At 39.1% G+C, this 26,702-nt stretch overlaps 1 protein-coding gene across 1 annotated transcript in view; it reads left to right on the top strand.

Annotated features, from left to right (window-relative positions):
- The window catches only part of ROS1 (ROS proto-oncogene 1 , receptor tyrosine kinase), a gene marked incomplete at its 3' end in the record, with an annotated part of 58,247 nt that overhangs the window by 16,306 nt on the left and 15,239 nt on the right, over window positions 1-26,702 (top strand). The window contains exons 13-29 of the mRNA XM_010291423.1: window positions 1-470; window positions 1,097-1,309; window positions 2,189-2,299; window positions 2,836-3,017; window positions 3,977-4,168; window positions 9,275-9,375; window positions 11,975-12,189; window positions 12,528-12,692; window positions 13,294-13,455; window positions 14,284-14,546; window positions 15,410-15,473; window positions 16,127-16,329; window positions 17,060-17,271; window positions 17,779-18,065; window positions 18,972-19,148; window positions 21,735-21,952; window positions 22,626-22,764. The exon at window positions 1-470 is cut by the window's left edge and continues 54 nt beyond it. Coding sequence (XP_010289725.1) covers window positions 1-470; window positions 1,097-1,309; window positions 2,189-2,299; window positions 2,836-3,017; window positions 3,977-4,168; window positions 9,275-9,375; window positions 11,975-12,189; window positions 12,528-12,692; window positions 13,294-13,455; window positions 14,284-14,546; window positions 15,410-15,473; window positions 16,127-16,329; window positions 17,060-17,271; window positions 17,779-18,065; window positions 18,972-19,148; window positions 21,735-21,952; window positions 22,626-22,764 — 3,374 coding nt within the window. The remainder of the gene's footprint in view (window positions 471-1,096; window positions 1,310-2,188; window positions 2,300-2,835; window positions 3,018-3,976; window positions 4,169-9,274; window positions 9,376-11,974; window positions 12,190-12,527; window positions 12,693-13,293; window positions 13,456-14,283; window positions 14,547-15,409; window positions 15,474-16,126; window positions 16,330-17,059; window positions 17,272-17,778; window positions 18,066-18,971; window positions 19,149-21,734; window positions 21,953-22,625; window positions 22,765-26,702) is intronic.

Raw genomic sequence — 26,702 nt, 5'->3', positions numbered from 1 at the left:
CCTTCCACTCTTTCCTGGTACTGCCTCCACAGCTTCACCAGTAGTGAAATCCAGTGCTCTGAGAGACTTCATGATCAACTTCCAATCTAAGAGACTTATTTTCTTCAACAAAACAGAACAGGCCTTTATGTCAGGTTTTCTTGATGGTTCAGAATTTCATACACTGCGATCACACGTGCCACTTAATGACATGGAGAGCTTTGTTTATGAGGATAACACATTTACTGTCACAGATGGCTGGGCAGTTTTCCATGAGGAGGTCTCTCCAGTGGGGAGTTCTAGCTTCAATGAGTACATTGTGGATTGCAATTTGGTGTATCCAGAGTACTTTGGCTTTGGCAACTTGCTTTTCTATGGGGCATCAACTCAGCCATTTCCTTTACCAACTCTTCCTCGGCTTGTCACGGTGCTATTTGGATTGGACCAAGCTGTGATCAGCTGGAGACCACCTGAACACACTATCGGAACCAGTAAGTTCAGTTGTTTCTTCCTGAAAGTCCAATCCTTTTCTCTCTAGAGGAATGAATTCCTGGTTTCCCTTTTCCTGATGCTGGGCTTTGGTAACTTCAATATCCGACCCTGCTGGAAGATGTAGAATTACCTCAGTTTGAAAAATTTAACCCAAGATTTGCCAGTAAAATAGCGGAATTTTCTGGCTAAATTAATACAAATTTATATTAGTAACTCATTTGTCATCTGCAAGGGTTTTTAAGCAACGCTCCATCTTAAGTACAGTATGGAGTAGCAGTAATATTGATTGCTGATATCATACGGAAAATGCATGCCAGAGATAATGACTTTTGATCAGTGACTGTGCTATGGTGCCTAGCCTCTGTGCACATGTCTTTGAACAGCAGAAAATTATCTGATTGGGGAAAATTTCAATTCTTCCAACTGCCTTCTTCATGGGGGGTTGAACTACTACTCTTGGTTGGTCCCAGAGCTGGAGATTGTAAATTTTTAATCTATCCCTTTCCTAATTCCCCTAATACTGTCATTTTTGAAATGAGTCTCCAATGTACAGTTTTCTCAAAGAATGTGTATCATCTCTTACAGCCATCTACTCTGTGATAACACGATTGTTTTCATCTCACAGGTCTATCTGCTTGGCAGAACTGGACCTATGATGTGAAAGTGTTATCTCAGCAGCCATCTCAGGAGGGATGGCTTGTCTCAAATATTAGTGACACTAGGTTTACAGTGAAGGAGCTGGCCAGCTTCACAGCATATGAAGTGTCAGTCAGAGCTGTGTCTCCTGCTGGTGAAGGGCCATGGTCAGAGTCATTTAGAGGCACAACTTTAGAAGAAGGTGAGAACCGCTTTGTCACCCAGGAGAGATGAAGAATGAGTTATGCATACAGCTTTCCACCTGGTCATGTCCAGGCTTTGGGCAAAGACTTGCAAAATGAGGGGCAAAAAAAAGATTGTCTTAGAAACATTAAAGAACACAGGAAAACTAAATTTGCTTTTAGTTAAAGTAGTAAGATTCTCAAACTACAATAATGGTATTATGTATTACATATTTACTATTACTACTTATATACTTTTTTCTAATGCAAATACACTATCAAACACATTATTTGATACACTATAAAATGAACAGGTATGAGAGATGTTATTCCTTTCCTGGGCTCTGTAAAGCACTTTCTATGATGAAATTATCTGAGCAGTGCCTTGGGGATTAATGACAGTTTGTGGCACAGTGCAAGCTCACTAAGAGCTGAAAATCCTTTTTTTTAAGCATAGATAATGGGGGAAATGGATTTTGTGATGAATGTCTGAGATTTGTAGATCTTTGGGATGTTTTTTGAAACCTAGTTCACTCATAATAACCTATGTCTGAGGGGAAAACAGCTTTCAACTTAAGGCACTAGACCGGCACAGGGGATTAAGGGTGACTTTTGCCTGACTTTAGTAAGGCTATGTCCAAACCCACAGTGTTTTTTAAGCATCTAATAGGGTTCCAAACTGCCTGATTGTTCCAGATCTGAACCTGCCCTGAATCTCTGAGTTTCTCAAATTATGGTATTTTCATGCCTTTCTTCTTTGTCCATTATTCCTTAGGGCAGGGCAGTTTTAACTGTGCTTCTGTAACTTTCTAGAAACAGGAACTCCTGCTATTGAAATACAAATATTATACATCAATTGCTTTTTGGTGTGCACAACTGCAGTTTTCTCTCTTTATCAGCTGAAGAAGAACCGTATATGTTGGCAGTAGGGGCTGAAGGCCTCTGGAAGCAGCAGTTGGATAGCTACGGGCCAGGAGAACTCCTCTATCCTCATATAAGAAATATTTCAGGTAAATACAAAACAAACTGCATGCTGCCGCTGCAGACCTCTTGGCATTTATTAGCTCTCCATAAATTTAAATAAAATCAAATAAAATAAAATCCAAAAGTAAAATCAGCAAAACTAAAAGACAAGAGCTTTCATTGCAGCAGTCTAGACTTGAATGCAGTGCAGTGAAGCAGCTTCACTGGGTCAAGCCTTTGTGTCCATCCTCTTTCTTCTACTTTATGGATCAAGTTATTCCTTAGTGAAACCCCACCAATATCACAATGGTTACAGCAGAGCTAAAATCAACTCTCTGAACTAAATAGTTCTGCCTGCAGCATCCCAATGTATGTCATACATTTATAATTATCAGGACTATATATGTACATTGTATTCCTATAAGGAATAACACCTATCTTCATGTTAACTGAACTTAACTGTTTATTTTATTGATCTTCAAAAAAACCCTGAAATATCTGGCTACTTTTTATTCTTTAAAAAAATAAGGTTTTCTACTTACCTGTTTGTGAAATGCTTAATATCTTCCCTTTTTTCTTCAAGACCTCGACTGGTATAATGACACTCTTTATTGGATTAATTCCATGGGGGAAGTTCAGACCTGGTCATTGAACAAAAGAGAGGGTACCACTGAGAATACTTATGTATCTGACATCAGAAATGCAAGGATGCTGACCTTTGATTGGTTGGGTCAATGCTTATACTGGGCTAGCAAAGCAAATACGGTAGGTATAGTTGCACTTCTTAAAAGGAAAAAAAACCCTAAAGTCAACAAGAAAAACTGTAAAACAATACTCGGGAAAATAATCCTTACTTCTTGCAACTTGAGATGCCTTTGGACATTTGCTATTGTGGTGCAGAACAAGGAGGCCTTTCTTCCCTTGTGTGATTTTCCAGAGTTATAAAAAAGTTTCAGGTAAAATTTTCACTAATATTCACTAATGCAGGATACTGAATTCCAGGTGCAAAACAGGGAAATCAAACATGTTATCAACAGTTTTTTTGGATTCAACATTGTAAAAGTAAGTGAAGATAGTGAAAACGCAGGCTGCCAAGTCTATCTCAGCTAAGTAGTAGATGGGCTTTATTTTAATCAAATTTGACACTTTGTTTACACAGAGATTTTCAAGACTGGCCTCTGTACTGTGATATTTTGCAGATCACTGCAGATAAAAAAATTGTTACAGTTGCACTTTGTACACTCTCATATCAGGAACATTGACGTGAATAATTTAAAAGGTATCTGACTTCAAAATTGCAGTGCTAATTTATGCAGTGCTGTCAAATTATGCCTTTCATTTCTTATAAGTGCAAAGTCAAAAGCTGTTTTAAAAACTAGAGCTAAGAGGCCAGATTTCACACTGCCTTGCACCCTCATTTACACTTGTGAATAGTGAAAATGAAGTGGGTGAGAAACTCTGTCAGACAGAAGGCTGCCAAAACTGGGAGAGCCAAGGGGAAGAGATACTTTAGCTTTTTCTTTTGTTATTTTCTGGCAAACATTAACTAATCATTTTGCCTTATTCTTCATCCTTATACTTTGAACGCAAAAGGTTTAGGCTTTGAAAGCCTAAGGCTTGCATAAGCTTCTGATAAACGGCTGTGCAGAAGTCACTTATGTATACTCAATTGATCATGGCTGATGATTTAGGTGTAACACTAAAATAAATTTTTTTGTCCCTAGATCTACAGAAAATCACTGCTGGGAGGCCCTGCGGTGGTTGTGGCTCATGTTGTGTTCCTAGTGAAGGATCTAGCAGTGGATTCAGTAAATGGCTATTTGTACTGGGCCACAACGTATTCAGTGGAGAGCGCGAGACTGAATGGCGAGGAGTATCTTACATTACAAGAGCAGTTACAGTTTTCTGGTAAACAGGTGACTGATATTTTTGTTTGTTGGGGAGGAGGGAGTGTTTTAGTGGTTAGATCTCTTGAATATAGTCAGTGTTCATGGTTGTGAAAATCAACATGTTATGCACCAGAAGAATAACATGCCTTCTTGCAACATTGTTATATCATTTTGAGAAGAGGGTAAGAATTGTCATGTAAGAGCTGTACCAAAACTTTGGCCCATAATTCTGAAGTCAGATCCTTGCAACAAAATGTGACATTAAAGATGTCCTTACAGTTGTAAAGCTGCTCTTTCCCATATGTACTTGCTTTTCCCAAATGACTTAAGTCAAATTGTCAGTTCTGGCTTTCCCATCAAAATGTGTAGCCAGAGCTCCATGGCATCCTGCCTCCTTTGTAATGTTCCCCAGCTCACAGGTCCTGACAGGGCCACTTTTGGGGCAGAAACACTTGCCAGGGACACTGGAGTTGCACTTCAGGCTGCAGAGGCTTTGCCTGTGCTGATGAGAGAGGGGTCTGGCAGCTGGTACCATACCTGTGCTCGGTGTAGCTGGCCCCTGCCATGGCCTGGCACAGCTTGCTTCTGCTGCTGCCGCAGCTCTCATGACGGTGCCAGATCTGCCACTGACAGTCCCCATCCTGCCTGATCCTGTCCCTCATGTGGTGGCAGTCTTGTCCTTTGGGGATCTTTGAGGCTCTCCATCCCCAACTTGCCCCTTCCCCATCTTCTCTTTCTCTCTTGCCCAAATCACACATGGGCCTGGCGCCAGCTTGGCCCCTCTTTCTTTGCTCCAGGCTGCTGGGGAGCTCCAGAAGGCTGAGAGGAGGCTGCTGCAGAGTAGAGCAGCTGCTCAGGCAGAAGGGAATGAGGGTTCTTGCAAGAGTGAGTAAAGATAGTGGACGGTATAGGGCATAAAAAGGGATGGGGGGGTTGTTGTTTTAGCTGTTTCAGGGTGGATAATGGGTCCCATGCAGGGGTAGGCTGGTAGAGGGGAAATAGAGATGCCATTCCCACCTGTAGCTCACCAAAGCCCCTGCAATATGTGGGATCCCATTAACTCCCTTTCCTTACCTGGAGACTTTTTGATGTGCTCTGAGGTCCTCACAGACAACCTCTGTATCTCTGCTGACCTCTCCCAGGCCTTTCTTCTCCATTCACCTCTCTCTGATGTCCTGTCAAGAATCCTAAGGCCTTGGTTCACTGCTGGCTCCTCATAGACCATTATTGCCTTCCCCAAACCCATCCTGTCTCTGCAACCATGTGGGATTTGCCATGCCAGAGACTTACCCTCATTCTTGCTAGGTGGGATTCAGTGTTGCCTATGCTGTGAAGGAACTCCTGAGACCAAGTATTCACCTCATGAAAAGCTCTGCCAGGGTCTCAGCAGCTGCATACGCCCCTTCCCCTTCCCCTTTTCTCCACTATCCCTTCCCTTCCCTCCACTTTCCTCCAATTTCTTCCACTATCCCTTCCTCCCTTCCTCCCCTCCTCGTGTAGCTGGGAGAAAAGTAATGGATGACCCAATTCCCTCACAAGAGAACCCCTTACTACCATAACAAGGACTGGAGGACTCCAGGAGCCCATGTGGTTGGGACTGCAGACCCAGTGAAGCTTTGAACCTTTTCCAGGCTGTGTCCTGAGCAGGTCAGGCTGAGGGACTATCCCATCTATCACACTGCTTTTATTCTATAGAGTCTTTCTCAAAGAAAAGTTGATGGTCATCAGCTCGAACCACAGCCTGTGTGGGCTTTTACCCCCTGTCCCAAGTGCTGTAATGAGGCATAGGTTGACTGCCACAGAAGAAGTCAACTCAGATGTATTATTTGCTGCAACAACTTTTTAAAAAACACAGCTCTTGCTAAAGAAACCTTTGTTTTTTGTTCCATCTGTTGTACAATTTGTGCTCCTATTTTACCTGAAGCCAGGTTCTCAATTAAAGACCCTTTCTAAACTTTAGAGATCTATGTCTCTTAGTTAGATTTGTATCATTCCACAAAACATTTCAATCTCCTTTCCCAAAGAAAAAGAGGCTGGTGTTTCTCTGATTATAAAAAAAAAAAGCCAGACCTGGTTTAGCTTCTGAAAGGCAATTAACATTCGGAAAGGCCAGCCAATCTCACAGGTCTCTGTTGCATTCATGAGGGTTTGGGAAGGAGAGGGAAGGCTGATTCTGGTGTGGCACCTGCTGTACTTGTAAACCTAAATACAGAAGAACTGAAAAACTTTTGTCACATTTAGAGAGAAATGTCTGTGCTGCAAAGGGTCACTGTATCTTCCAGTACTAGCCTCACACTGTGGAAGCTGTCTGGTGTGGACTGTCTTCATGGGAAGATATATACTGTCCAAGCTCAACGGCACACTTACACTTATCACATATCTTCTGGGTGATCTGTTGCAAAGGACTGACAATTTGCCGTTTATTCTAAGCGGCAGACGTCACCTTCCTTGCCCTTCTCTTTTGATTCACTACCTGTTTCTCTGAATTGCTTCATGATAACCTCAAATTTCTTGTTCTTGTTTTCAAGAACCTTGGCAGCAATAAGACTGCTTGTCTGCTCCTGTCATTTTTTTTCCTGCACTTTCCTCTGTCAGTGATACCAGCCTTCAACCATCCACTTATTCACACCTCCTACAAACAAACAACTCCTCTCCTTCTCTGCTGCCCCTAATCTATGCACTGACTTCCTGAACTCAGCCTCCTGCCGTGATGCATACAGGAAAAAAGCCAAGTGAAAATGCCTAGATTGAGAAGTGACCAGTTATAGCTGACAGGTGTTTGTTTATTAAATAAAACCCAAAATAAACCCATCAGAAAAAAAAAAAGGGCAGTACAATATTCTTTAATGGTGGAATTACCGAGCTGGTCATTATTGTTGCATATAAAGGTGCAAATATATATTTGCATAAGTACTAATATGTATCTTGCTTGTAAAATGGAGTCCTTTATCTTGAAAAGAGTACCTTGTACCTCAATATCAACATCAATTAACATTACACAGATTTAATAGTTAATTGCTTTTATCCAATACTTAGAGCTATGTTCTCTACATAACTGCTTCTTACTGGTATTTACTAGCTGTTTTTCTAATAAAGAATTGCTGTTCAGCTGGTCAGTACAGGACCTTCAGCAGTATATAGCTGTATTTCCTTTTAGCTTGAAATCTAAGTGATAGGAGTAGAAGAGACTACTATGGAGATGACAGGTTTCCTAAACAAATATGAAGGCAGAGCTTTGAAAGTCTTATTTCTTTGGCAGGAACTAGATCCTTTTATGACAATTATTTTATTTTCCAATAATTTGTTTAGCTTAGCTGGTGAGTATTAGCATAGCTTGATTGATTTTGGCAGAGCTACTCTGATTTATTCAAGCCTAGGATCTGGCACAGAATTTCCAAAGCACTTAGTAAGTCATTTACACTATATAATATGCTGGGAAGAAAAGTAATTTATAAGGAAGCAGTAAAGTGCGTTATATGCAGGAGGGGCCAGGACCTTCTAGGTATGGTCTCTTAATATTTCTAGTCAAGGAGTATTTCAAGTAGCTAAATTTATGTTGCGTCTTATCATGTAGAGTTACATTGCATGATCACAACTACATATCATGTCCAGAGCCTAATACCTCTCATTAAATGGAAAAAGTTTGTCTATTTTTAAGGCATATCAGAAGGGAAGTGTTAAATTACTGCCTAACTCCTGAAGACGAATAGTACAAAAATTTCTTTGCATTTTATTAATCAGGAGAAACAGGAATCAGGAGAAAGAAGATGGTTTCCCATCTATGGGAAAATGTAATAGTCACAGAAAAAAAGTGGGTCAAGGAAAGAAGATCCAAATGTTTAAAAAAACAAGGTAGATTCAGGAAGATGTAATTTGGTGTTGAGCATGGGAGGGAGAATAGGTAAATGGGATAAAATATAACATGGTTGACTAAATAAGCACTCAGGCACATACACACTGTGAGATATTTTTAACAGGAAAACCTACAGGAGCAATCATTCAAACCTTGATTTTCTGACATACAATGTCAACAGAAATATGTCAAGAATGTGATTACATAAGGACCAACAGACAGCCAAGTGATATGGCATTTGCTTTCCTGTCATCATCTTCTGCAGTTTATTAATGAAGAGTTAAAAAAAAAAAAAAAAAAAAAAGAGGCTGCTCCACTTACTTACATCCCTAATGGAAATTCAAGGAGATTATAAAAGAATAGCTACAACTAGTGTTTGGATGAGAAGTTTGAGAGCTGCTGGAAAACACGTTCAGAGAAGCCCCTAACAACTTGTAAGCTGTGCTAATGACAGGACATAGACTGAACTTGATAACATTTAGCAGACTAATTTGTGGATGCAAATTCTTTGTTACTCACAGAACAGATTATTAAATGTCTGATTTCTATTATTGTTACATATGGTATTGAATCTGTTGTTTACTGCAAAAGCAAGAAAATCCTATCAAAAATAAACAAATAATCTTGCATCCAGCTTAAATGAAGATGGAATACTGAAGTAATGAACGGGAAGATTGTTTCAGCGCCCCCCCCCCCCTTTATTTAATAATAAATTATTTACCAAACTATAAATATTTGAATTTCCTGTTTAACCAAATACATCAATAAAAATTTTGCATGTGTTTTCCATAAATAATGCAACACATTAAATATTGTATGTATAAAATCAAAGCTAGAAAACAAAGACAAATGATCTGAAATACTTCTTTCAAAAGGTGATTCTGAATTTCAGACTGGATATCAACCACCTGTTTCAGACAAACAATGTTAAAATAACAGATGTGGTCTGGAAATTTGGATAGGTAGTTCCACTAATCACTCGATACATTATTGCCATCATATCTGAAGTACTCAAATACTCCAGGGATGAACACTGTGACAGGTGCTCGTAAAATGCTATCTAGAAATCATCAGCTACTATAAATAGGTGTCTACCAAAGACCTGATTATTTTCCACCTTTTTTTTTTGTGTTAGAATAAACATTCATGGTAGTAATGTGGGGGTTTTTGACAATAAATAGCTATGCATGATGCTGTCTAGACAACAGTTTTGCCTAAGGGCTTTTACCTCAGAAGTGAAGGCATGTTCAAATTACCATTTGGACTTTTTTTTTTCTTAGGTGGTTGGTTTAACTTTGGATCTCACCTATGGTTTTCTTTACTGGCTTGTGCAAGATGGTCTATGCTTAAACCTATACAGAGTTTCTCTTTGCAAAGAAGGGTAAGTAAATGCGTAGCAGGGGTAAGAAAGTTTGTATTTTCTAATTCTTGTGATACCCTTTAAAAATAAATTTTGTTCAATGCTGGGCACACTAGTTACTAATTTAACAATAAACAAAAAGAAGAGCTAATGGTCACAGCTAGCTGATGGCAAACTACATGTTGAGATGGTTGTTAACATGGTTTTACAGTGAGAGAAACACAGTATGGAAGCTCAGCTGAACTGAAGTCATGCTCATCAATTTTTAGACTTAGCTTTAGGAAATAATCACCATTTATTGTCTATTTTATCTTGGCGTTTACAACACCTGACAGTTTTCAAGTGCATAGAGCTGTAACTTGTTCATATTGCATGGAGCTTAGGACTTGAACTGACACCACTTTCTCACCTGAGCAATGAGTACTCAACAGACTTTCGTCTTGATCATCCTGAGCAGGAAGTAGCTGCATTATTCCTGAAAGGCAAAGTTTAAGAAAAAACAAAACAAAACCATGTTTATGGGTCAGCTTGAATATATACTAAGACCTTGATAAAAATGGTAATTTGTTCTGTATGTGCCAAGTGCATGATGAGTGGTAGCTCATGAAACTACAGTTTTGTTCCTTTTCATACGGAGATTGCCATTTTTTTTTTCAAGCATCAGATTAAACTTAATTGAACGGCATCTGTATTTACATATGCTCATAATGTTACAGGCTGGCTTTGTGTGGAATCATTTGAATATTCTGAGTGATTTTAGACTTGCTATGATGAATGGTAAACATTTAAAGAATCAAAATATGTTGATTAGTTTTAGCTAGAACATGCAGCTCCATTGTGAAACAATTGGCAGCTATAAATCTTTGTCCCTGGCATGCCAGAATAGAGAGATTAGAAATAATCCATCCTAATGGACCCGATGGTGTGTCAAAGCTTTTCCAAATTTGTTTTGGATAGCATGTGTCTAAGCTGAAAGACATTTCTCAGATGGTAAAATGATGCCTCTTACAACATATTTAATCTCTTACCCAGAAGATAAATTGGGACCAAAAAAGGCGGGTAGGTTTGACATAGAAGTAACAAGATAGATTAAATCACCACTGATCCCAGTGGAGGAAAATGTTAATAGAGTCTAATAAATAACGGAAACTGTTGCGGTTTAACCCAGCAGGCAGCTAAACAGCACATAGTTGTTTGCTCACTCACCCCTCAGTGGGATGGGGGACAGAATCAGGAAAAAAAAGTAAAACTCATGGATTGAGATAAAGTCAATTTAATAGGGCAGAAATGGAGGGGAAAATAATAATAATGATAAAAGAATATACAAAACAAGTGATGCATTGTGAAACAATTGGCAGCTATAAATCTTTGTCCCTGGCATGCCAGAATAGAGAGATTAGAAATAATCCATCCTAATGGACCCGATGGTGTGTCAAAGCTTTTCCAAATTTGTTTTGGATAGCATGTGTCTAAGCTGAAAGACATTTCTCAGATGGTAAAATGATGCCTCTTACAACATATTTAATCTCTTACCCAGAAGATAAATTGGGACCAAAAAAGGCGGGTAGGTTTGACATAGAAGTAACAAGATAGATTAAATCACCACTGATCCCAGTGGAGGAAAATGTTAATAGAGTCTAATAAATAACGGAAACTGTTGCGGTTTAACCCAGCAGGCAGCTAAACAGCACATAGTTGTTTGCTCACTCACCCCTCAGTGGGATGGGGGACAGAATCAGGAAAAAAAAGTAAAACTCATGGATTGAGATAAAGTCAATTTAATAGGGCAGAAATGGAGGGGAAAATAATAATAATGATAAAAGAATATACAAAACAAGTGATGCACAATGCAATTGCTCACCACCTGCTGACTGCTCACCCAGCAGCAGCCACCGCTCCCCAGCCAACTCCCCACAGTTTTATTGTTCAGTATGATTTCATATGGTATGGAATATCCCTTTGGCCACTTTGAGTCAACTGTCTTGGCTGTGTCCCCTCCCAGCTTCTTGTGCCCCCCGCCTTCTTGCTGGCAGGGCAGTACGAAAAGCTCAAAAGTTCTTGACTTAGGGTAAGCACTGCTCAACAACAACTAAAACATCAGTGTGTTATCAACATTATTCTCATCCTAAATACAAAACACAGCACTATACCAGATACTAGGAAGAAAATTAACTCTATCCCACCCGAAACCAAGACAGAAGGTTATCGAGGAAACTAGCAGGGTCAAATTCATCTGGGGACCTGCTCTAATGAAGTAGAATGAATCTCATCTGTGAACTAGACTCCACTGTTTCAGTGGAACTGCTGAGAGAAGGTGAGCTGATTTTTCACAATACTCAATTTTCTACATCCATGCATCAGAATACTAAGCTATTTCATAATTGTTTTCTAATGAAATCAAGGGAAAGAAGGGTTTTTTTGCAGGTGCTCCTGCAATGTGCCATTCTGAAAAGTATTCTGCATTACAAAACTTAAAAATTTTAAAATTGCTTTCCTGTCTCTTACATGAGTATCAATAATTTGAATGATAAGAAACTTATCAATGCGTCAAGCATTGCATAAATCTTATTCTTTCTACACGTGTGTTTTCAGTTTGCTAATTTTGTATGTGATTTCACAGCTGTGCTAATGCCATCATCACAGAATTTGCAGCATGGAGTACTTCAGAAATATCTCAGAGTGCCCTGGAATACTACAGTGGTCGTCTGTTCTGGATTAATAGTCATCGGTTCATTACAACTCAGGAAGTCAATCAGAGCCTTAGCATTCCCTTCTCACAACCAGCAGAATTTGAAGCCTTTACCCTTGTTCACACATCACTTAAACCTTTGCCAGGTGCATTACTTTCTTTATCTAAGCTTCTCAATAAAAGTATTCAATGTCAGCCTGTAATTCTTCATTCTTGAAATTCTTTAGTCCTTTGAAAAAAGGTAAGAAAAACAGCAACTTATTAATAAATATATCAGGCTATAACTGGATAATGTGCAACTATTTAGCTATATAAAAGTATAGCTAAAACGAATACATGGTGGTGGTATTCATTGTTTCTCTCTAATGACAGACAGCTTACAGGATTTTCCATAGTACTTTTATATTTTAAGTCAGGTTTGAAAAGTCTACTTATTGCTCTTATTCTTTAAATTAATATTATTTCTTCCTCTCTTTATGGACAGGAAATTTTTCTTTTACACCAAAAGTAATTCCAAATTCAGTGCCAAAGTCTTCATTCAGGATTGAAGGAAATTCTTCAAGTTTTCACATCACTTGGAGTCCCTCCACAAATGTGGAATGGGGAACTGTCTTTTACTGCGTGGGATCAAAAGCTCTACAAGTGAGGATATCCATGCAATCCCTCCTTGTTATCTGCATGTATTAACTGCATCTACTTGCTGATGTATCTATTTTTAAACAGAAATACAGTTTGTTTCTTCTCCAGTATTTACAAATTGGTCAAGCAACAAAACTAAACTGTAAATATAAAGCAAGCTGTCCTGTTTCTCCATCACTGAGGCCAGCACAGGAGGAACATGGGCTTAGCAGTAGCTCTGGGCTAGCTGGTAGGGTGTGAGGTGCCAGGCAAAGAGCTCCCAGTGCTCAAAGATGTGTGAGAAAGCCTTTCACAGTAACTCAGAGACAGATGTGTCCTCTGAGCTGCCCATGGACAGCCTTTGCCTGAATGTGGAATCTAGGCTTCATCTCCATTTAATTTTAATACATTTGGCAAGCTTTACTTTAAATTCAAAAGGCAGATTGCTAGCAGATTGCTACACATTGCTACAGTGCCACAGGAGTCGGTGAAACAACGATCACTCACAGGGAGAGAAGCTCTGTTTTGATTTAGTTGACCAGCTTGGTGAGGGGAATTTTGTAAAACTGAAGGCCTTTCTGAGAGGTAAAAAAAATTTGTTTTATTTTATTCTGTTTTATTTCATTCACAGTCTTTGGAGAGTGAACGGTGCCTCTATCCCCATAACCTGACAGTGCCATCCTACCGAGTTGATTGGCTGGAACCATTTACACTCTTTGATTTTACCGTTACTCCATACACATACTGGGGCAAGGCACCAACAACATCTGTATCCCTTCGAGCCCCTGAAGAAGGTACTAGAATTTTAAATCCCATTCCTCACCTGTAACAGGTACTGGGACCAGGTCTATGTCAGCAAATGAAACCCTGGAGAGGAATGAGCAGATTTCAGGGCTAGTCAGCTGTAGGCAGAGTTGCAAAGACATGTTCCTGAGTGTCTTTGGCAATTATCTATTGCATACATAAATGCACACAATTGCAGTAATAGAATTTGGAACAGAAAGCACATGACAATATACCCACCACGTGCCTATGACTATGAGCAAGAAAGAGAAATTGAGGTTCATTACAATGACCATCAAAGGCTGCAGGTAGTATCTTAACCACTTATTAAATTTTTAATAAATGTTATGTACTTTTTACTTCAATGTTTATTTTTGCTCTCATGAAGGGCAAAGTTAAGTCAGCTAAAATACAGTGATGAGTGACTGAAGTGTTGAGAAAGCTTATGATCTGCAGTAGATTTTGAAGGGGATAGGAGAGGGGATAAAGTATACCCTATGTTGTGAAAATACTTGCAGCTCCATTGTTAAGTACAGGACTTGTCTAAATAGATATATCCCAGTCTGAGTGTAGGAGTGCATTTGTCTCAATTTATACAGCTCTTTTTTTGTTAAACAAGTTAAAATCAGATACCTACACATCAATTGAAAACTGAAAGGAATTACCATTAGGTTTTAGATATTCTTTTGTAATTTACACCTTACCAATTGCTATCTGCCTCTGTCAGCATTGGGGTTGTAAATCTCTGGCTCAAAATTAAAAGAACTAATCATGAAGTAGAGGTTGTCTTTTAATAGAAGTACTTTGCTCTGTGTTTTTCATCCTTTTTTTTTATACAGTTCCTTCAGCCCCTACAAACCCTAGAATATATGTGTTACGAAATAACCTTCATGAAAGTGATGAGAAAGTCCTTGTGGAGTTCAGGTGGGACAGACCTGAACGGGACAATGGAGTATTAACACAGTTCAGGGTTTACTACCAACTATTGAGTCAGAGTGGCACTGCTGACACTTTCACGGAGTGGAATGAGAGCAACGTTAAACCCATCCTGATGGTCTTCTCTCTCAGAGATGTGCTTCCCAGCTTCACAGTAAGGTTTCAGGTATAAAAATTACTGAGTTTATCTCATGCTAGATGGCAGATCTTATCAATGCAGCCTGATGTGTTTGCCTAGGAGCTGGTATTGGGCTTGGGGCAAGAACTTGTGGTTTCTGCTTGTGGAACTGCTGATTCACTGACTCACCCTTGGATACATGGCTTAACCTTTCTACATGTTGTATTGTTCACTAAATAAGGTGGAAAACAATGCTGCAGTATTATATAGGTTTGGTGAAGCTGAAAAATAACTTTTCTAGAGGTCTCCCAAAGCCACTGCTAAAAGCTGCTAGTTAAACTCAGAGTTGTCTGAGCTGGTGGAGGGTGACAGACCATTAAAATAGAGCCACAGATCAAGATAAGTTTCACTGCTGGAGAAATGCAAGGGCTCACATGGCTTCCATAAAAAGAGACTTGCATATTAAAATTTGTCAAGAGGTCATGTTTTCACTACAATAAAAGGTTTGGAACACACAGAACGTGTGCTTGAAAGACAGGTTAAAAGCACGAGAGCATGTAATAGACCAGGTACTGATGGGGGAGAACACCATGAAGGTTGCAACATCAACAAACACTAGGAATTGCTCCAGCCTGGGGAAGGAGACAAGACTGCCTGGTGTCCTTTGAGCTTTAATTGATAGATGCAGCATGAATTGTCCCTTTCTGGTACACTGCTTAAAATTCTCTTCATAGCTGTAGCTTTTGAACCGACCAGCACTGCCTTAGGACAAACAGAGCACATGCATATGTTCCTAGCTGAGCAGCCAGGGGTTCTGATTCTGTTTTTATCATTAACTATGACTCTACAGGCTCTCAAATGCAATCATTTATGCTGCTATTTAACATATGTAACAATCTCCTGTCCCACAGGTGCAAGCCTTCACCTCTGTGGGTCCAGGACCTTTGTCTGATATAGTAGAGAGGAATTCATCAGGTATGGATGAGTTAGATGCCATCTCATGGTTTGTGTGTAATAGCTGGTCAAATAACAGTATTTGGTAATCTGATAAATAGTCTCTGACACTTAGTGTGACATTTGTTCCACCCTACAGTAGACACCACAGAGGAAATAGTTACAGCTTCTGACATGAAATGATTAACACAATTCTTGTCATTAGATTAAATTTCAGGAATTTCAAGCCTTTTCTCAAACTATGCTAAATTAACTTTTCTAGGCAACCCCAGGTTTGTATGGAACAGCAGGTTTTGTCTGTAATCTGTATAGTGCTAGAGATCATAGAATATTTCTAATAGGGCTGTGAAAGGTAATCAGGAGAGTTAGAGATTTGCTAGGGATCATAGGCTATTTCTAATTGGGCTGGTAAAGGTAATTAAGTAAGCAAATCTGTTTTTACTAGACTTAAATTTGTTAGGTAAGCATCCACAATGCCACTGAAAAAAATCTTAGGATTTTGCATGTGATGACAAGAAGGTGTCTCATTATTTTATTTATTTTCTGTGACATATGACCAAATACAATTTGTGCAGGGCCATAATTTACTTTTATCTTGTCCTTGCTTTCCTTATGAATGACTGCTATTGTCTAGAATGTTTTTTGTAAATTCTGCTGTGCCCTTTTCCTTCCAGATCTTTTCCCTGTCCCAACTCTTATATCTGTTTCTGCCAACAAGTTGTTTCTTACTGACATAGACAATAATCATACCATATGGGAACTTTCAACACAGACAAATGTAAAGGACATCTGCTATACTGCTAATGATAACAAAGCGTACTATATTGTAGAAGATTCTCTTTTTCTTCTGAAAATACAGAGTACTTCAAAGCTCCAGGTATTCCCTTGTTCATTCCATTGCTTGAGAGAATCTAGGAAAATATGTGGCCATTAGTGTCATTATTTTGGGGCTAATTATATTTTTGAAGTCAAAACTGCATATTTGAAACAAAAAAAGCAGCATGATGAACAAAGCACATTTAATGGCAAAATACAGTGGGGAAAACAGAACTGGAAGGACATAATTTTCTTAATGACTGTCAGTTCGTATGAGATGTAATATGAAAGAGATTGGCTGGGTAATTTTCCTTTCTAGCAGTACAATAAAAATATCTATAATATAATAAATTTGGACTTAATTATTTTTGTCATCAATAGCTATTAGAATAGGCCAGAGTATGCCATTGGTAAAGCTGTCCTATTAAACATGTATGATTTTACTGACATCTGCTTTGTTGATATTTCAACAGGTATTTAATTTAAAATTCACACTATTAAATGCAAGGAATTAATTTTTTTATCAAATGTAATTTAATTTTATTTTATTTCATTCTAATTTCAACAATATGGAAGCAACATGGAAACAACAACTGAGATTTGTGAAACAATAGTTTTAATCTGTATAAAAACATTGGAATTTTTGTTCCATGGCATCTCTTTATATTTTGAATTCTACTTGCCAAATAGGATTTATTTAGGAAACAAAGATAATTTCATAATGTCCTAGCATCAGGTAGCAAAATTCTGCTTTCAGGCAGTTTTAGTAATGTTTTTATTTTTTTCTTAAGTTTTTCAAAGATGCATATCTTCGCAATGCCACAGCCATCACAGTTGACTGGATTGCAAGGCATCTCTTTGTTGCCCTGAAAACACCACGGAATGAAACCCAAATATTTGTTATTGATCTTGAGCTCAAGATAAAATCTCTAAAAGCCTTGAACATACAGTTGGGTAAAAGTAATTCAACTGTATCATCGCTGTTGTCATATCCTTTCTTAAGGTAAGGCATATATTACTAATAACTTTTTAAAGCATATTTAAAACATGATTTTAGTGACATCATCAACCGTTAAGGACCAAAAAAGACTTTTTATAGTATATGAGTCTTTCGCATTGTGTAAATCTCAGAAATTTCTGGATGTAGAAATTCATACTGTTAGTTGAGCTTGAACATATGTGATTTCAAAAAGATGTCTGTGTTTGAGTAAAGATTTCAAATGATACTTAAATACTGATAAGTTCTTCTATTTAAGTGATGTGAATGAAAGTCAGCACCAGACAATAATTTTTTACAGTAACTGTTTTATCCAGAATAGTCAGTTACTGTAAGCTTCCAGTCAAAAATATCCTTTAAACACCTGGAATCACTTTGCAAGTATGCTGCTGTGGTTACCTTATTTTAAACATTTGTGAGGTTTATAACTGTAGTCATTTTACAGGACTGCATTTAGGGCAGATTGCTCAGATTGAAGTTTTTCTACTGTAAGCAATGCATTTTATTTGATAGCCGCTTGTACTGGATGGAAGAGCTTGATTATGGCAGCCATATGTTTTATTATGATATTCTGAATAACACCATGCACCACATTTTGGGATACATATCAGTAGAAGAACAGATGAGGAACTACTGCACCTGTAACGTGGCAGAAGCAGAGCTAGGAAGACCTATGAGTATAGATGTGTCTGACTCCAAGAATCCCCAGCTGCTCTTTATCAGAGGAAGAGATGAAATATGGGCCTCAGATGTGGATGGTTGTCACTGCTGGAGAATTACCAAAATACCAAGTTTTCAAGGTCTGAGCTCTCTGTTACGTTTCTACATAGTTTGTGATTCTTGCTGTCTCTTACATCAAACAATGTTCATTTCAGCAAAATAGCATTCATGAAGCACTTTCTTTATAAAATTGATTCATCTATAGGCAAGGTGGACAAAATGTTTGTATTCTGTGTTTCTAGTTGTGTACCCTGTTGATGCAAACTAGGAGAAAGAGCAGTGTGAGGATATTTACTGATGCAAGTATGTATTCTAGTAAGATGTAAATCAACTGGAAACGCTACAGCCTCAAATGTTACTTGTCAATAGATTTCACTTGTATTAAGACATTATTTTGCTGGGTTTTCATATTAGATATACCTATAACAGTTTATCTCAATGAAAAGATACAATACCATCCTAAGTTATGCCTGAAAGTGGCATTGCAGACTTCAATATGTGGGAAGTAGAATCTTGTATGACAACTTATGTATGTTGCACTTCTTGTAATGATAACAGTCCTGGTTGCTCAGTTTTTAGCTTGATTCTGGAAGAGTGATGTATTACCAGAGGAGCTGTCTTAATTGTTCCTGGGAGATGGCAGAGCACTGTGTTTTTCATCTTGGAAAAATGATGAAAGTTTCTATAGACAAGTCTTGGTCTTGTGTTTTATTTCTGGTGTTTGTTAATTGAATTGCAGTTCTCATAATTATGGATAATAAAAAGCCTTCAAATCTATACTTGTAAACTGAAATAACAAAGTGTCTCAGCTTCATGAGACCTATTGGAAAGTATCAGAAATCTCTTTTCCAGGGGAGGTCTTTGAAGATATGTTATGGCCAAGATACCCATATTGACTCATTGTAAATACAAGCACCCATCTGCTCTTGTAAAAGTGTCTGCTTGGGGTTTATTCTGATGCTTAAATATACAATGTTTTCCTACAGGTAAGAAAATTGGCAGCTTGACTGTAGATAAGAAATTTATATACTGGAGCATTGAAACAAAGGAATACACTGAAATTTGGCTAACAAATAAAGAAAGCACAAGACACTTTCTTCAGAAGAGAGCAAATCATGAGCTGAAAATCTTAGCTTACAGCTCAGCGGCACAATTGTATCCAGGTAGAGGGGATTTGGATTGTTTTGTAACACATTTATTTCAGAGCATGTATTTGAGTTGCAGCTCATGCTATGTGTATTTCTGTAAAGTATGCTTTATGGATTCAGGTACCTTTTAGAGGGAAACAATTCACTATGCATATTTTTAAAAGGATGAATATAAGGACTGGCCTTGTGTTGGATCACATAGAAGGTCATGATGATGAATATTGTCCATGTTTCAAAGGCTCAGGATGTTTAATGCCAAACTATGCCTATTTTCAAAGGTGTGTCAAATCTGGAGACTTAGAAAAGGGGATGCACACTATAGCACAGACAAAGAGCAAAGATGTCCACAAAATGTTGTAGCAAGAGTTTGATAATGATCCCTGTTATTATACAGATTTCTGGTTTTGTTCACAAGTATGCAAAGCTGAAAAAACAAGTCTGCCCTTCCAAAGACAAAAAGATAATAACTTTGCTTATTCAAATGATTTATAAAGAAGTACCTGAGAGGCAATTACAGCTCACATTATAGTAGACTCAGGCTTCACTCAGAACTCCTAATATTTTAAACAAACCATTGTAGAATCATAATGAAAGAAATAAAAATTAGTTTTAATAGAAAATTAGGATTCGTGGTAGCTATAGGGATTATCTTTGTAAATGCAGAAGTTTAGAACAGATACGAGCATGATGAATATATTAGAAATAATTCTTTTACTTCAGTTTTGCATAAAAATCTGAAAAATATGCAAGGGAATACTTCAACATGATGGACTTCTTTGGAATAAAAGAATTTCACATTATTTTGGGCAGACAGTAGAGTTACTCCTGCCTGCAGCTGCTCTGACCAGTGCCCAGGCTATTCTTACCAGCAGTTTGGGCAAGTTTGTTCCCATGAGGTCTGTGTGGGCTTGGCATTGGTGCAGGAGCCTGGTTTGGCCCTGGTACAAAATGTTCCTACAAGAGCCTCAGGCTTAACTGGTACAGAAAGGGCAGAACCCAATTTCAGTCTGAAGGGATTATTTCTACCCAGAGATCCCCACAGAGCTCTTCTTATTTACACTGACTGCTGCAAATATATCTGGAGGAATACACAGCCTTGGCATTTGCAGAGGGAGGGCAATGCACAGAATTATTCACACAAGTTTAAAGTAAAAGTAAATTAACATACTAAAATAAGAAAAAAAATATTTTCTCCTCAGTACTGAAAGCAAATGGTGTACATGTGAAAAAGTGGTGTTTGCAAAGACCAGCTGGGTTGACTGACATGCTTTTTATTGCTTTAGTGATGTGAGCAGGGAGTACTGCTGGAGTTTCCTTTCATTCTAACCTATTTAATTGCTATCCAGAGATGTGATGTCAGTTGATCATTTAACACATCAGGAATACTCAGTGAAAATTATTGTCCTGTCAAAAACTCTGTGAGACAATGATTTCTCTTCAGGATTAGGAGGAAGGGGACTGAATATGTACTGAAGGACTTTTTTGTCAGGGTAAACACATTTCTATGGAACCGCCTGACAGAAATTTAACTCTGAAATTGACTCAATTCTTTATTCCATTTGGGACTTTTCCCATGGGAGTTACTCTAAGTAACTATAACATTGACAAAGATTCAACCTTATATTTATTTTTGTTGAACAGACTTTTTTATTCTCCTTCCCTTATATATATGAACCTGATTTTGATAGGAATGGACGGGTTGGTCATTTAGCGAGGAAAGGTCTCGACAATGAGGTCAATTGTTCTGGCCTAAGGGCAAATATTTGTCCTTGTACCATCTTCCCCATGCATGTGCCTTTATCTTTTCATTCTTGGCAGCAAGTCCATTTAATGTATTTTTAATTTGTTTTTAAAAGTACATCAAGTGATGAGGGTTTTCCCTTCTTACTTTTTGTTGAGTGCCAGGGAGTAGTTTTCTATTGTTTTCTCCCTGTAGACTCTTTTTCGTCTTCCAAAATTTGTCTCCCCTTTCCCTGTTGTTACTATGAACTTCAAACATGAAAAACTGTTTGGAGGAAGCGAAAGATGACATTTAATTGCTAGAGAAAGGTACTCTCTATTCTGCATATCTGTCTTTCCTGTGACAAACAAGTTTGTACTCATCAGTGTGTACTGCCCTTGATAACACAGCAACTACGATCTGGATTTCCAAGGTATTGAGGTGCTTAAAGGAGAACCTAAATTATTTAGTAAATCTGTGTCTTATCAAAAATAAATCACAGAATCATAGAACAGTTTGGGTTGGAAGGGACCTTTAAAGGTCATCTAGTCCAACCCCCCGGCAATGAGCAGGGACATCTGCAACTAGATCAGGTTGCTCAGAGCCCCGTCCAACCTGACCTGGAAGTTTTCCAAGGATGGGGCATCTACCACCTCTCTGGGCAGTAAATAAGACTTTACTCTGATGACCGATTTTGTGTCCATGAAAGTAATTAAATAAAGTACAGCCAGGTGGGATTTTTTTCTGTTTCTCTTTGTGAAAGCAAACAGAATACTTTGTGGTTGTGCTTCCTCATAGGAATGGTGATAGAATCCCATACCAGTTTGAATTGGTTTTTTTTCAGGAATAAATGTTTTGAAATATTTTTATTTCTTTCCTAGATAAAAGATGCCTGATTATATTGCCAGATGCTGAGAAACCTACTATCCTTGATACAACGAACACCAGTTTTACGTTAAGCTTGCCATCTGTCACACCACAGCAGCCATGCCCTGGCATATCGCAGCCTACACCAACATATCTGGTATTTCTTGGACAAATGACTAACAACTGCAGCAACTCAAGCTACTGTTTGTCTGCTCTACAGCAAAAAACATTGGTATGTCTATTTGGGAACAAAAATGCACTTGATATCATATGTAAGCAGGGAATGTGATATCAGTTCTAGTAATTTTATAAACCATTCTGTAACTTTCTAACAGGGAGTTTTTCCACTTCTACATCCCCAACAGTAATTCTCCTTTCTGTTTGGTATTTGCTAAGTGGTAGATTCCTTAGCTTTCCTTTGTGCCAGCACTCCTCTACTTCTTAGCATACCTATGCTAAAATCCTGTTGAAACGGGTCTTCAGTTTCTACTTGTAAGAAGAGAAGTTGTGGTTGATATTAATCTGTTTAAATAACTCTTGAGAATATCCAGCAACCATATGGCTTGCCTTTATGTGTTTTGTGGTAGTTGTACTTGCCTTCATAATTTTTTGTTCTGTTATATTTTTTTTGACTTTGCCATTTCCTATTTAAGTACCAGCCACTGAACAATGTGGTATTGTAGCCATGCTAATTACAGCTCAGCTTGTGTTTTGGTATGTGTTTTCTGTAGTGGCCTGTTACCCAATCTATCATTTTAACATTCTTTTTTAAACACTAAAGTGTATTAGAACACAAGAGCACTACTGTATTATTTTTTAACACTCATTTCATTGACAGATGATTGGTGTGACATGTGACTCTCTTTTCTAAAAATACATGTTTATTACTTGATTTTGAATTACAGGAATTTCAGGGTCCTATAGCTGTCATAGACAATCTACAGCCATTTTCAAGTTATGCCATACAAGTTGCAGTGAAAAACTACTATTCAGATGAAGTGCTGCCCATGGGAAATGAGACAATAGGCACAACTCTGTATGGAGGTTTGTTTCACATTTTATTCTGATTTTGAACAGAATTCTCATCTCAATTAAAGGAAGGTGTGTGTAAGTTTGGGTTGTAAATCAGATAGTAGAGAAATTTTCTGCTTAAAATGTAACCTGTGTAGATCTTCACAAGGTTTTGGAAACCAGACTGATGAATCCGTAAGATTCATAAGACATATATGTATTGTGTAATGCTTTTGCTCATTGGTTTCCTGAGGAAAGATAAACTATGGTTAAAAGTGGCTGAACAGTTGCAGTTTCTGCCTTGGACCACATTTTTAATAAGTTGTGTTTGAATGTGTATATGGTTACATATGTTTAAATATGTGTTATGTATTTATTCAGCATTAAGATTTTTCCCCTTGGCTTGACATTATTCTCATAATAACTGCTTCTTAGGGTAATGCAGATTTGATTTATTGTGAACCAGGATGAAAAGACAACACTTCATTTTTACTTTTCTTGGCCTGAATGCCAATAGCACATTCTCACTTGGTTTCAAGAATTTTGATGTGCCCTTCTCAGTCCCTTTCACTCTGGAAGAAGAAAGCTAGGACTACTGCTTTGGACTTTAATGTTCACTGTGTCATTCAGGGCAGAGAGTGGACTGGTTAAGGGTTACCTAAAAATAAATAAATACATCAGTAAACTTATCTAATTATGGCAGAAGGAGACTAAGAAACATTGGTGGGAGTGAATGGGTGAGAGAGGTATAAGTGAAGGCAAGAGGCCAAGATATGATGACAATGAAGCCAAATGTAATTGTGTTTAAGCGGAGCTACCTCTGAACTCTGTGATGAGGTGTGACCTGCTGATGCAATGGAAGAGGACAGGGATAAGTGCTTGTAGTAGGGTCTAAGGGAGCAGGTAGCTGCAGCCTAGAAAAGGATAACAGAAGCACAGCTCACTTTCTGGAAAAGCAGGAAGCATTCACAAAATGATAAACCAGGGCTATATTTGGGGAAAACCTGCACATAGAGCTGTCCATAAGAGACAAGATGCAGTGCAAGTGAAAGATGTATTTTATTCTAAAGGTTTTCTCTTAGTATCACAGAATCAGAATCAGAAAATCACAGAATCATTAGGGTTGGAAAAGACCTTTAAGATCATCAAGTCCAACCATTAACCCAACACCACCACACCCCCTAAACCACATCCTGAAGTGCCACATCTACAAGTTTTTTCAACCCCTCCAGTGATGGTGACTCCACCACCTCCCTGGGCAGCCTGTTCCAATGCTTGACCACTCTCTCAGGAAAGAAATTTTTCCTAATATCCAGTCTAAACCTCCTCTGGCGCAACCTGAGGCCATTTCCTCTCGTCCTATCGTTAGTTACTTGGGAGAAGAGACCAACACCCACCTCACCACAACCCCCTTCCACAGGTAGTTGTACAGAGCAATGAGGTCTCCCCTCAGCCTCCTCTTCTCCAGACTAAACAACCCAGTTCCCTCAGCTGCTCCTCATAAGACTTGTGCTCTAGACCCTTCACAAGTTTTGTTGCCCTTCTCTGGACATGCTCCACCAACTCAACGTCTTTCTTGTAGTGAGGGGCCCAACACTGAACACAGGATTTGAGGTGCGGCCTCACCAGTGCTGAGTACAAGGGTACAATCACTTCCCTACTCCTGCTGGCCACACTAGTTCTGACACAGGCCAGGACGCTGTTGGCCTTCTTGGCCACCTGGGCACACTGCTGGCTCATGTTCAGCCGGCTGTCAACCAGCACCTCCAGGTTCTTTTCCGCTGGGCAGCTTTTCCAGCCACTCTTCCCCAAGCCTGTAGCGTTGCATGGGGTTGTTTGTGACCCAAGTGCAGGACTTGGCCTTATTAAACCTCATACAGTTGACCTCTGCCCATCGATCCAGCCTGTCCAGATCCCTCTGCAGAGCCTTCCTACCCTCCAGCCAATCAACACTCCTGCCCAACTTGGTGTTGTCTGCAAACTTACTGAGGGAGCACTTGATCCCCTCATCCAGATCATCAATAAAGATATTAAACAAGGCTGGTCCCAAAACTGAGCCCTGGGGAATCCCACTTGTGACTGGCCACCAACTGGACTTAACTCCACTCACCACAACTCTCTGGGCTCGGCCAGCTAACCAGTTCTTTACCTGGCAAAGAATACACCTGTCTAAGCCATAAGCCGCCAGTTTCTCCAAGAGAATGCTGTGGGAGATGGTGTCAAAGGCTTTACTAAAGTCCAGGTAGACAACATCCACAGCCTTTCCCTCATCCACTAGCTGGGTCACCTGGTCATAGAAGGAGATCAGTAGTACAAAGTCGCTTTTGAAAAAAAGAATGAGAAATAAAAGAGAAAAGAAACCATGATCAAGAGCATCTAAATTCTATATATCTCATTATTCAAGTTGGTGCTTTATTATTTCATAGAATCGTAGAATAGTTTGGGTTGGAAGGGACCTTTAAAGGTCATCTAGTCCAACCCCCCTGCAATGAGCAGGGACACCTTCAACTAGATAGGGTTGCTCAGAGCCCCGTCCAACCTGACCTTGAACGTTTCCAGGGTTGGGGCATCTACCACCTTTCTGGGCAACCTGTTCCAGTGAACATTTGAGAGCTGGGCCTGTACTTCTGTAGCATGTCTAGTTTATAAAGCCATTTTTCACCTCAGATAATACATATGTGTGCTATATTATCTGATGATGTATCTCAAGAAATGTGTCTAGGTTAACACCTCCTCCACTTCCTGCATTGGGTGTGTGATTTTGCAATTTTCCCTTTCTGTTGCTATACTCCAAAGGACTGTCCATCTCTTCAGTGCTCTCTTAGAGAACTCAGTCATGTTAAACACACTTGTTTATTTAGGCCACATTTTCCAGAACAAGAAATGGGAGACTTGTATAACAGTTCTGCCATTGATGAGTAGCCTGTGTTACCTTATGAGGGACCTATAACTCCACTCAGCACACACTGACTATCCATCTGACCATAGCAAGGTATGGTTTTGCTTGATCACTGATATATTTTCTGCTTTCGCATTCATTCTCCACTCTTTACGTTCACAGTTATCCTCTCTACCCTGTTCTGGAGTTTCCATTCCAGAACATAGATCTGGTGCTGGCTTAGTTCCCTAACTAAATAGAAGCTAGCAATGCTGGGTTTTTTTGTGGGTTTAGACCTCTTTTTGAGTCCAAGACTACCGACTGCTCATCTTGTCATACTTGATGAAACTTGCGACATGTCATAGCAAGAAAACTCAACTCTCTGCTGCACTTCAGTGCAGACCCACGTGCTGGCACGGTGAGTGCCAGCATGTGTCCCATCTGTCCTTAAAACCAACATGGCCCAGAAGCTTTCCTCAAATGCCACAAGGGCAGCAGAGATTCATAAGCAGCCTGAGTTCAAGATGTTCTTATTCTTTGCGAATACTACGAGTCTGAGCTAGATGTCTCATGTGGTTGGAAATACCTTAATTAGGGCAGGAAGATGCTTCTGCTCACTCCCTGCTTTACTCTGCCTGTTTGCAGATGCAGGGCAGCTACTGCCCCGGTTACTCTGAAGCTCTCGTCATCTCGCAGAAAGAAAAGCATCTGAAGATGCATCTTATGCCTTTACATGTGGTGTCTTGCCTTGCAACCCAACCTAATAGAAATATCTTGCTCAGCACTTTTTATTGTTTTGCATGTGTATGTGTGCATGCGCACACTTGCATCTGTCTTCATGAGGAGTTGTCTTTGCACCGCTCCTCAGATAATTTTCTCATTGTTGGAGTGATGTTGCTGGATTCACTTGATCAAAACATGGAGAACTATAACGAGAGCTAGCTGTTCCCTGTAGTACACATAACACTTGCTTGCTCTTCTGTTGTGTCAGATTTACCCTTGGCTTTTGCCTGCTTTAGAAGGCACTGAAGCAACAGTAATTGAAATAAGCACAGCCAACACTATGTTTGTCTTATTTGTCTCGACATCTCTT

This window comes from Phaethon lepturus, unplaced genomic scaffold, assembly GCF_000687285.1.
Source record: "Phaethon lepturus isolate BGI_N335 unplaced genomic scaffold, ASM68728v1 scaffold16747, whole genome shotgun sequence".
NCBI classification, from domain to species: domain Eukaryota; kingdom Metazoa; phylum Chordata; class Aves; order Phaethontiformes; family Phaethontidae; genus Phaethon; species Phaethon lepturus.
This window is presented reverse-complemented; position numbering and strand designations above follow the sequence as displayed.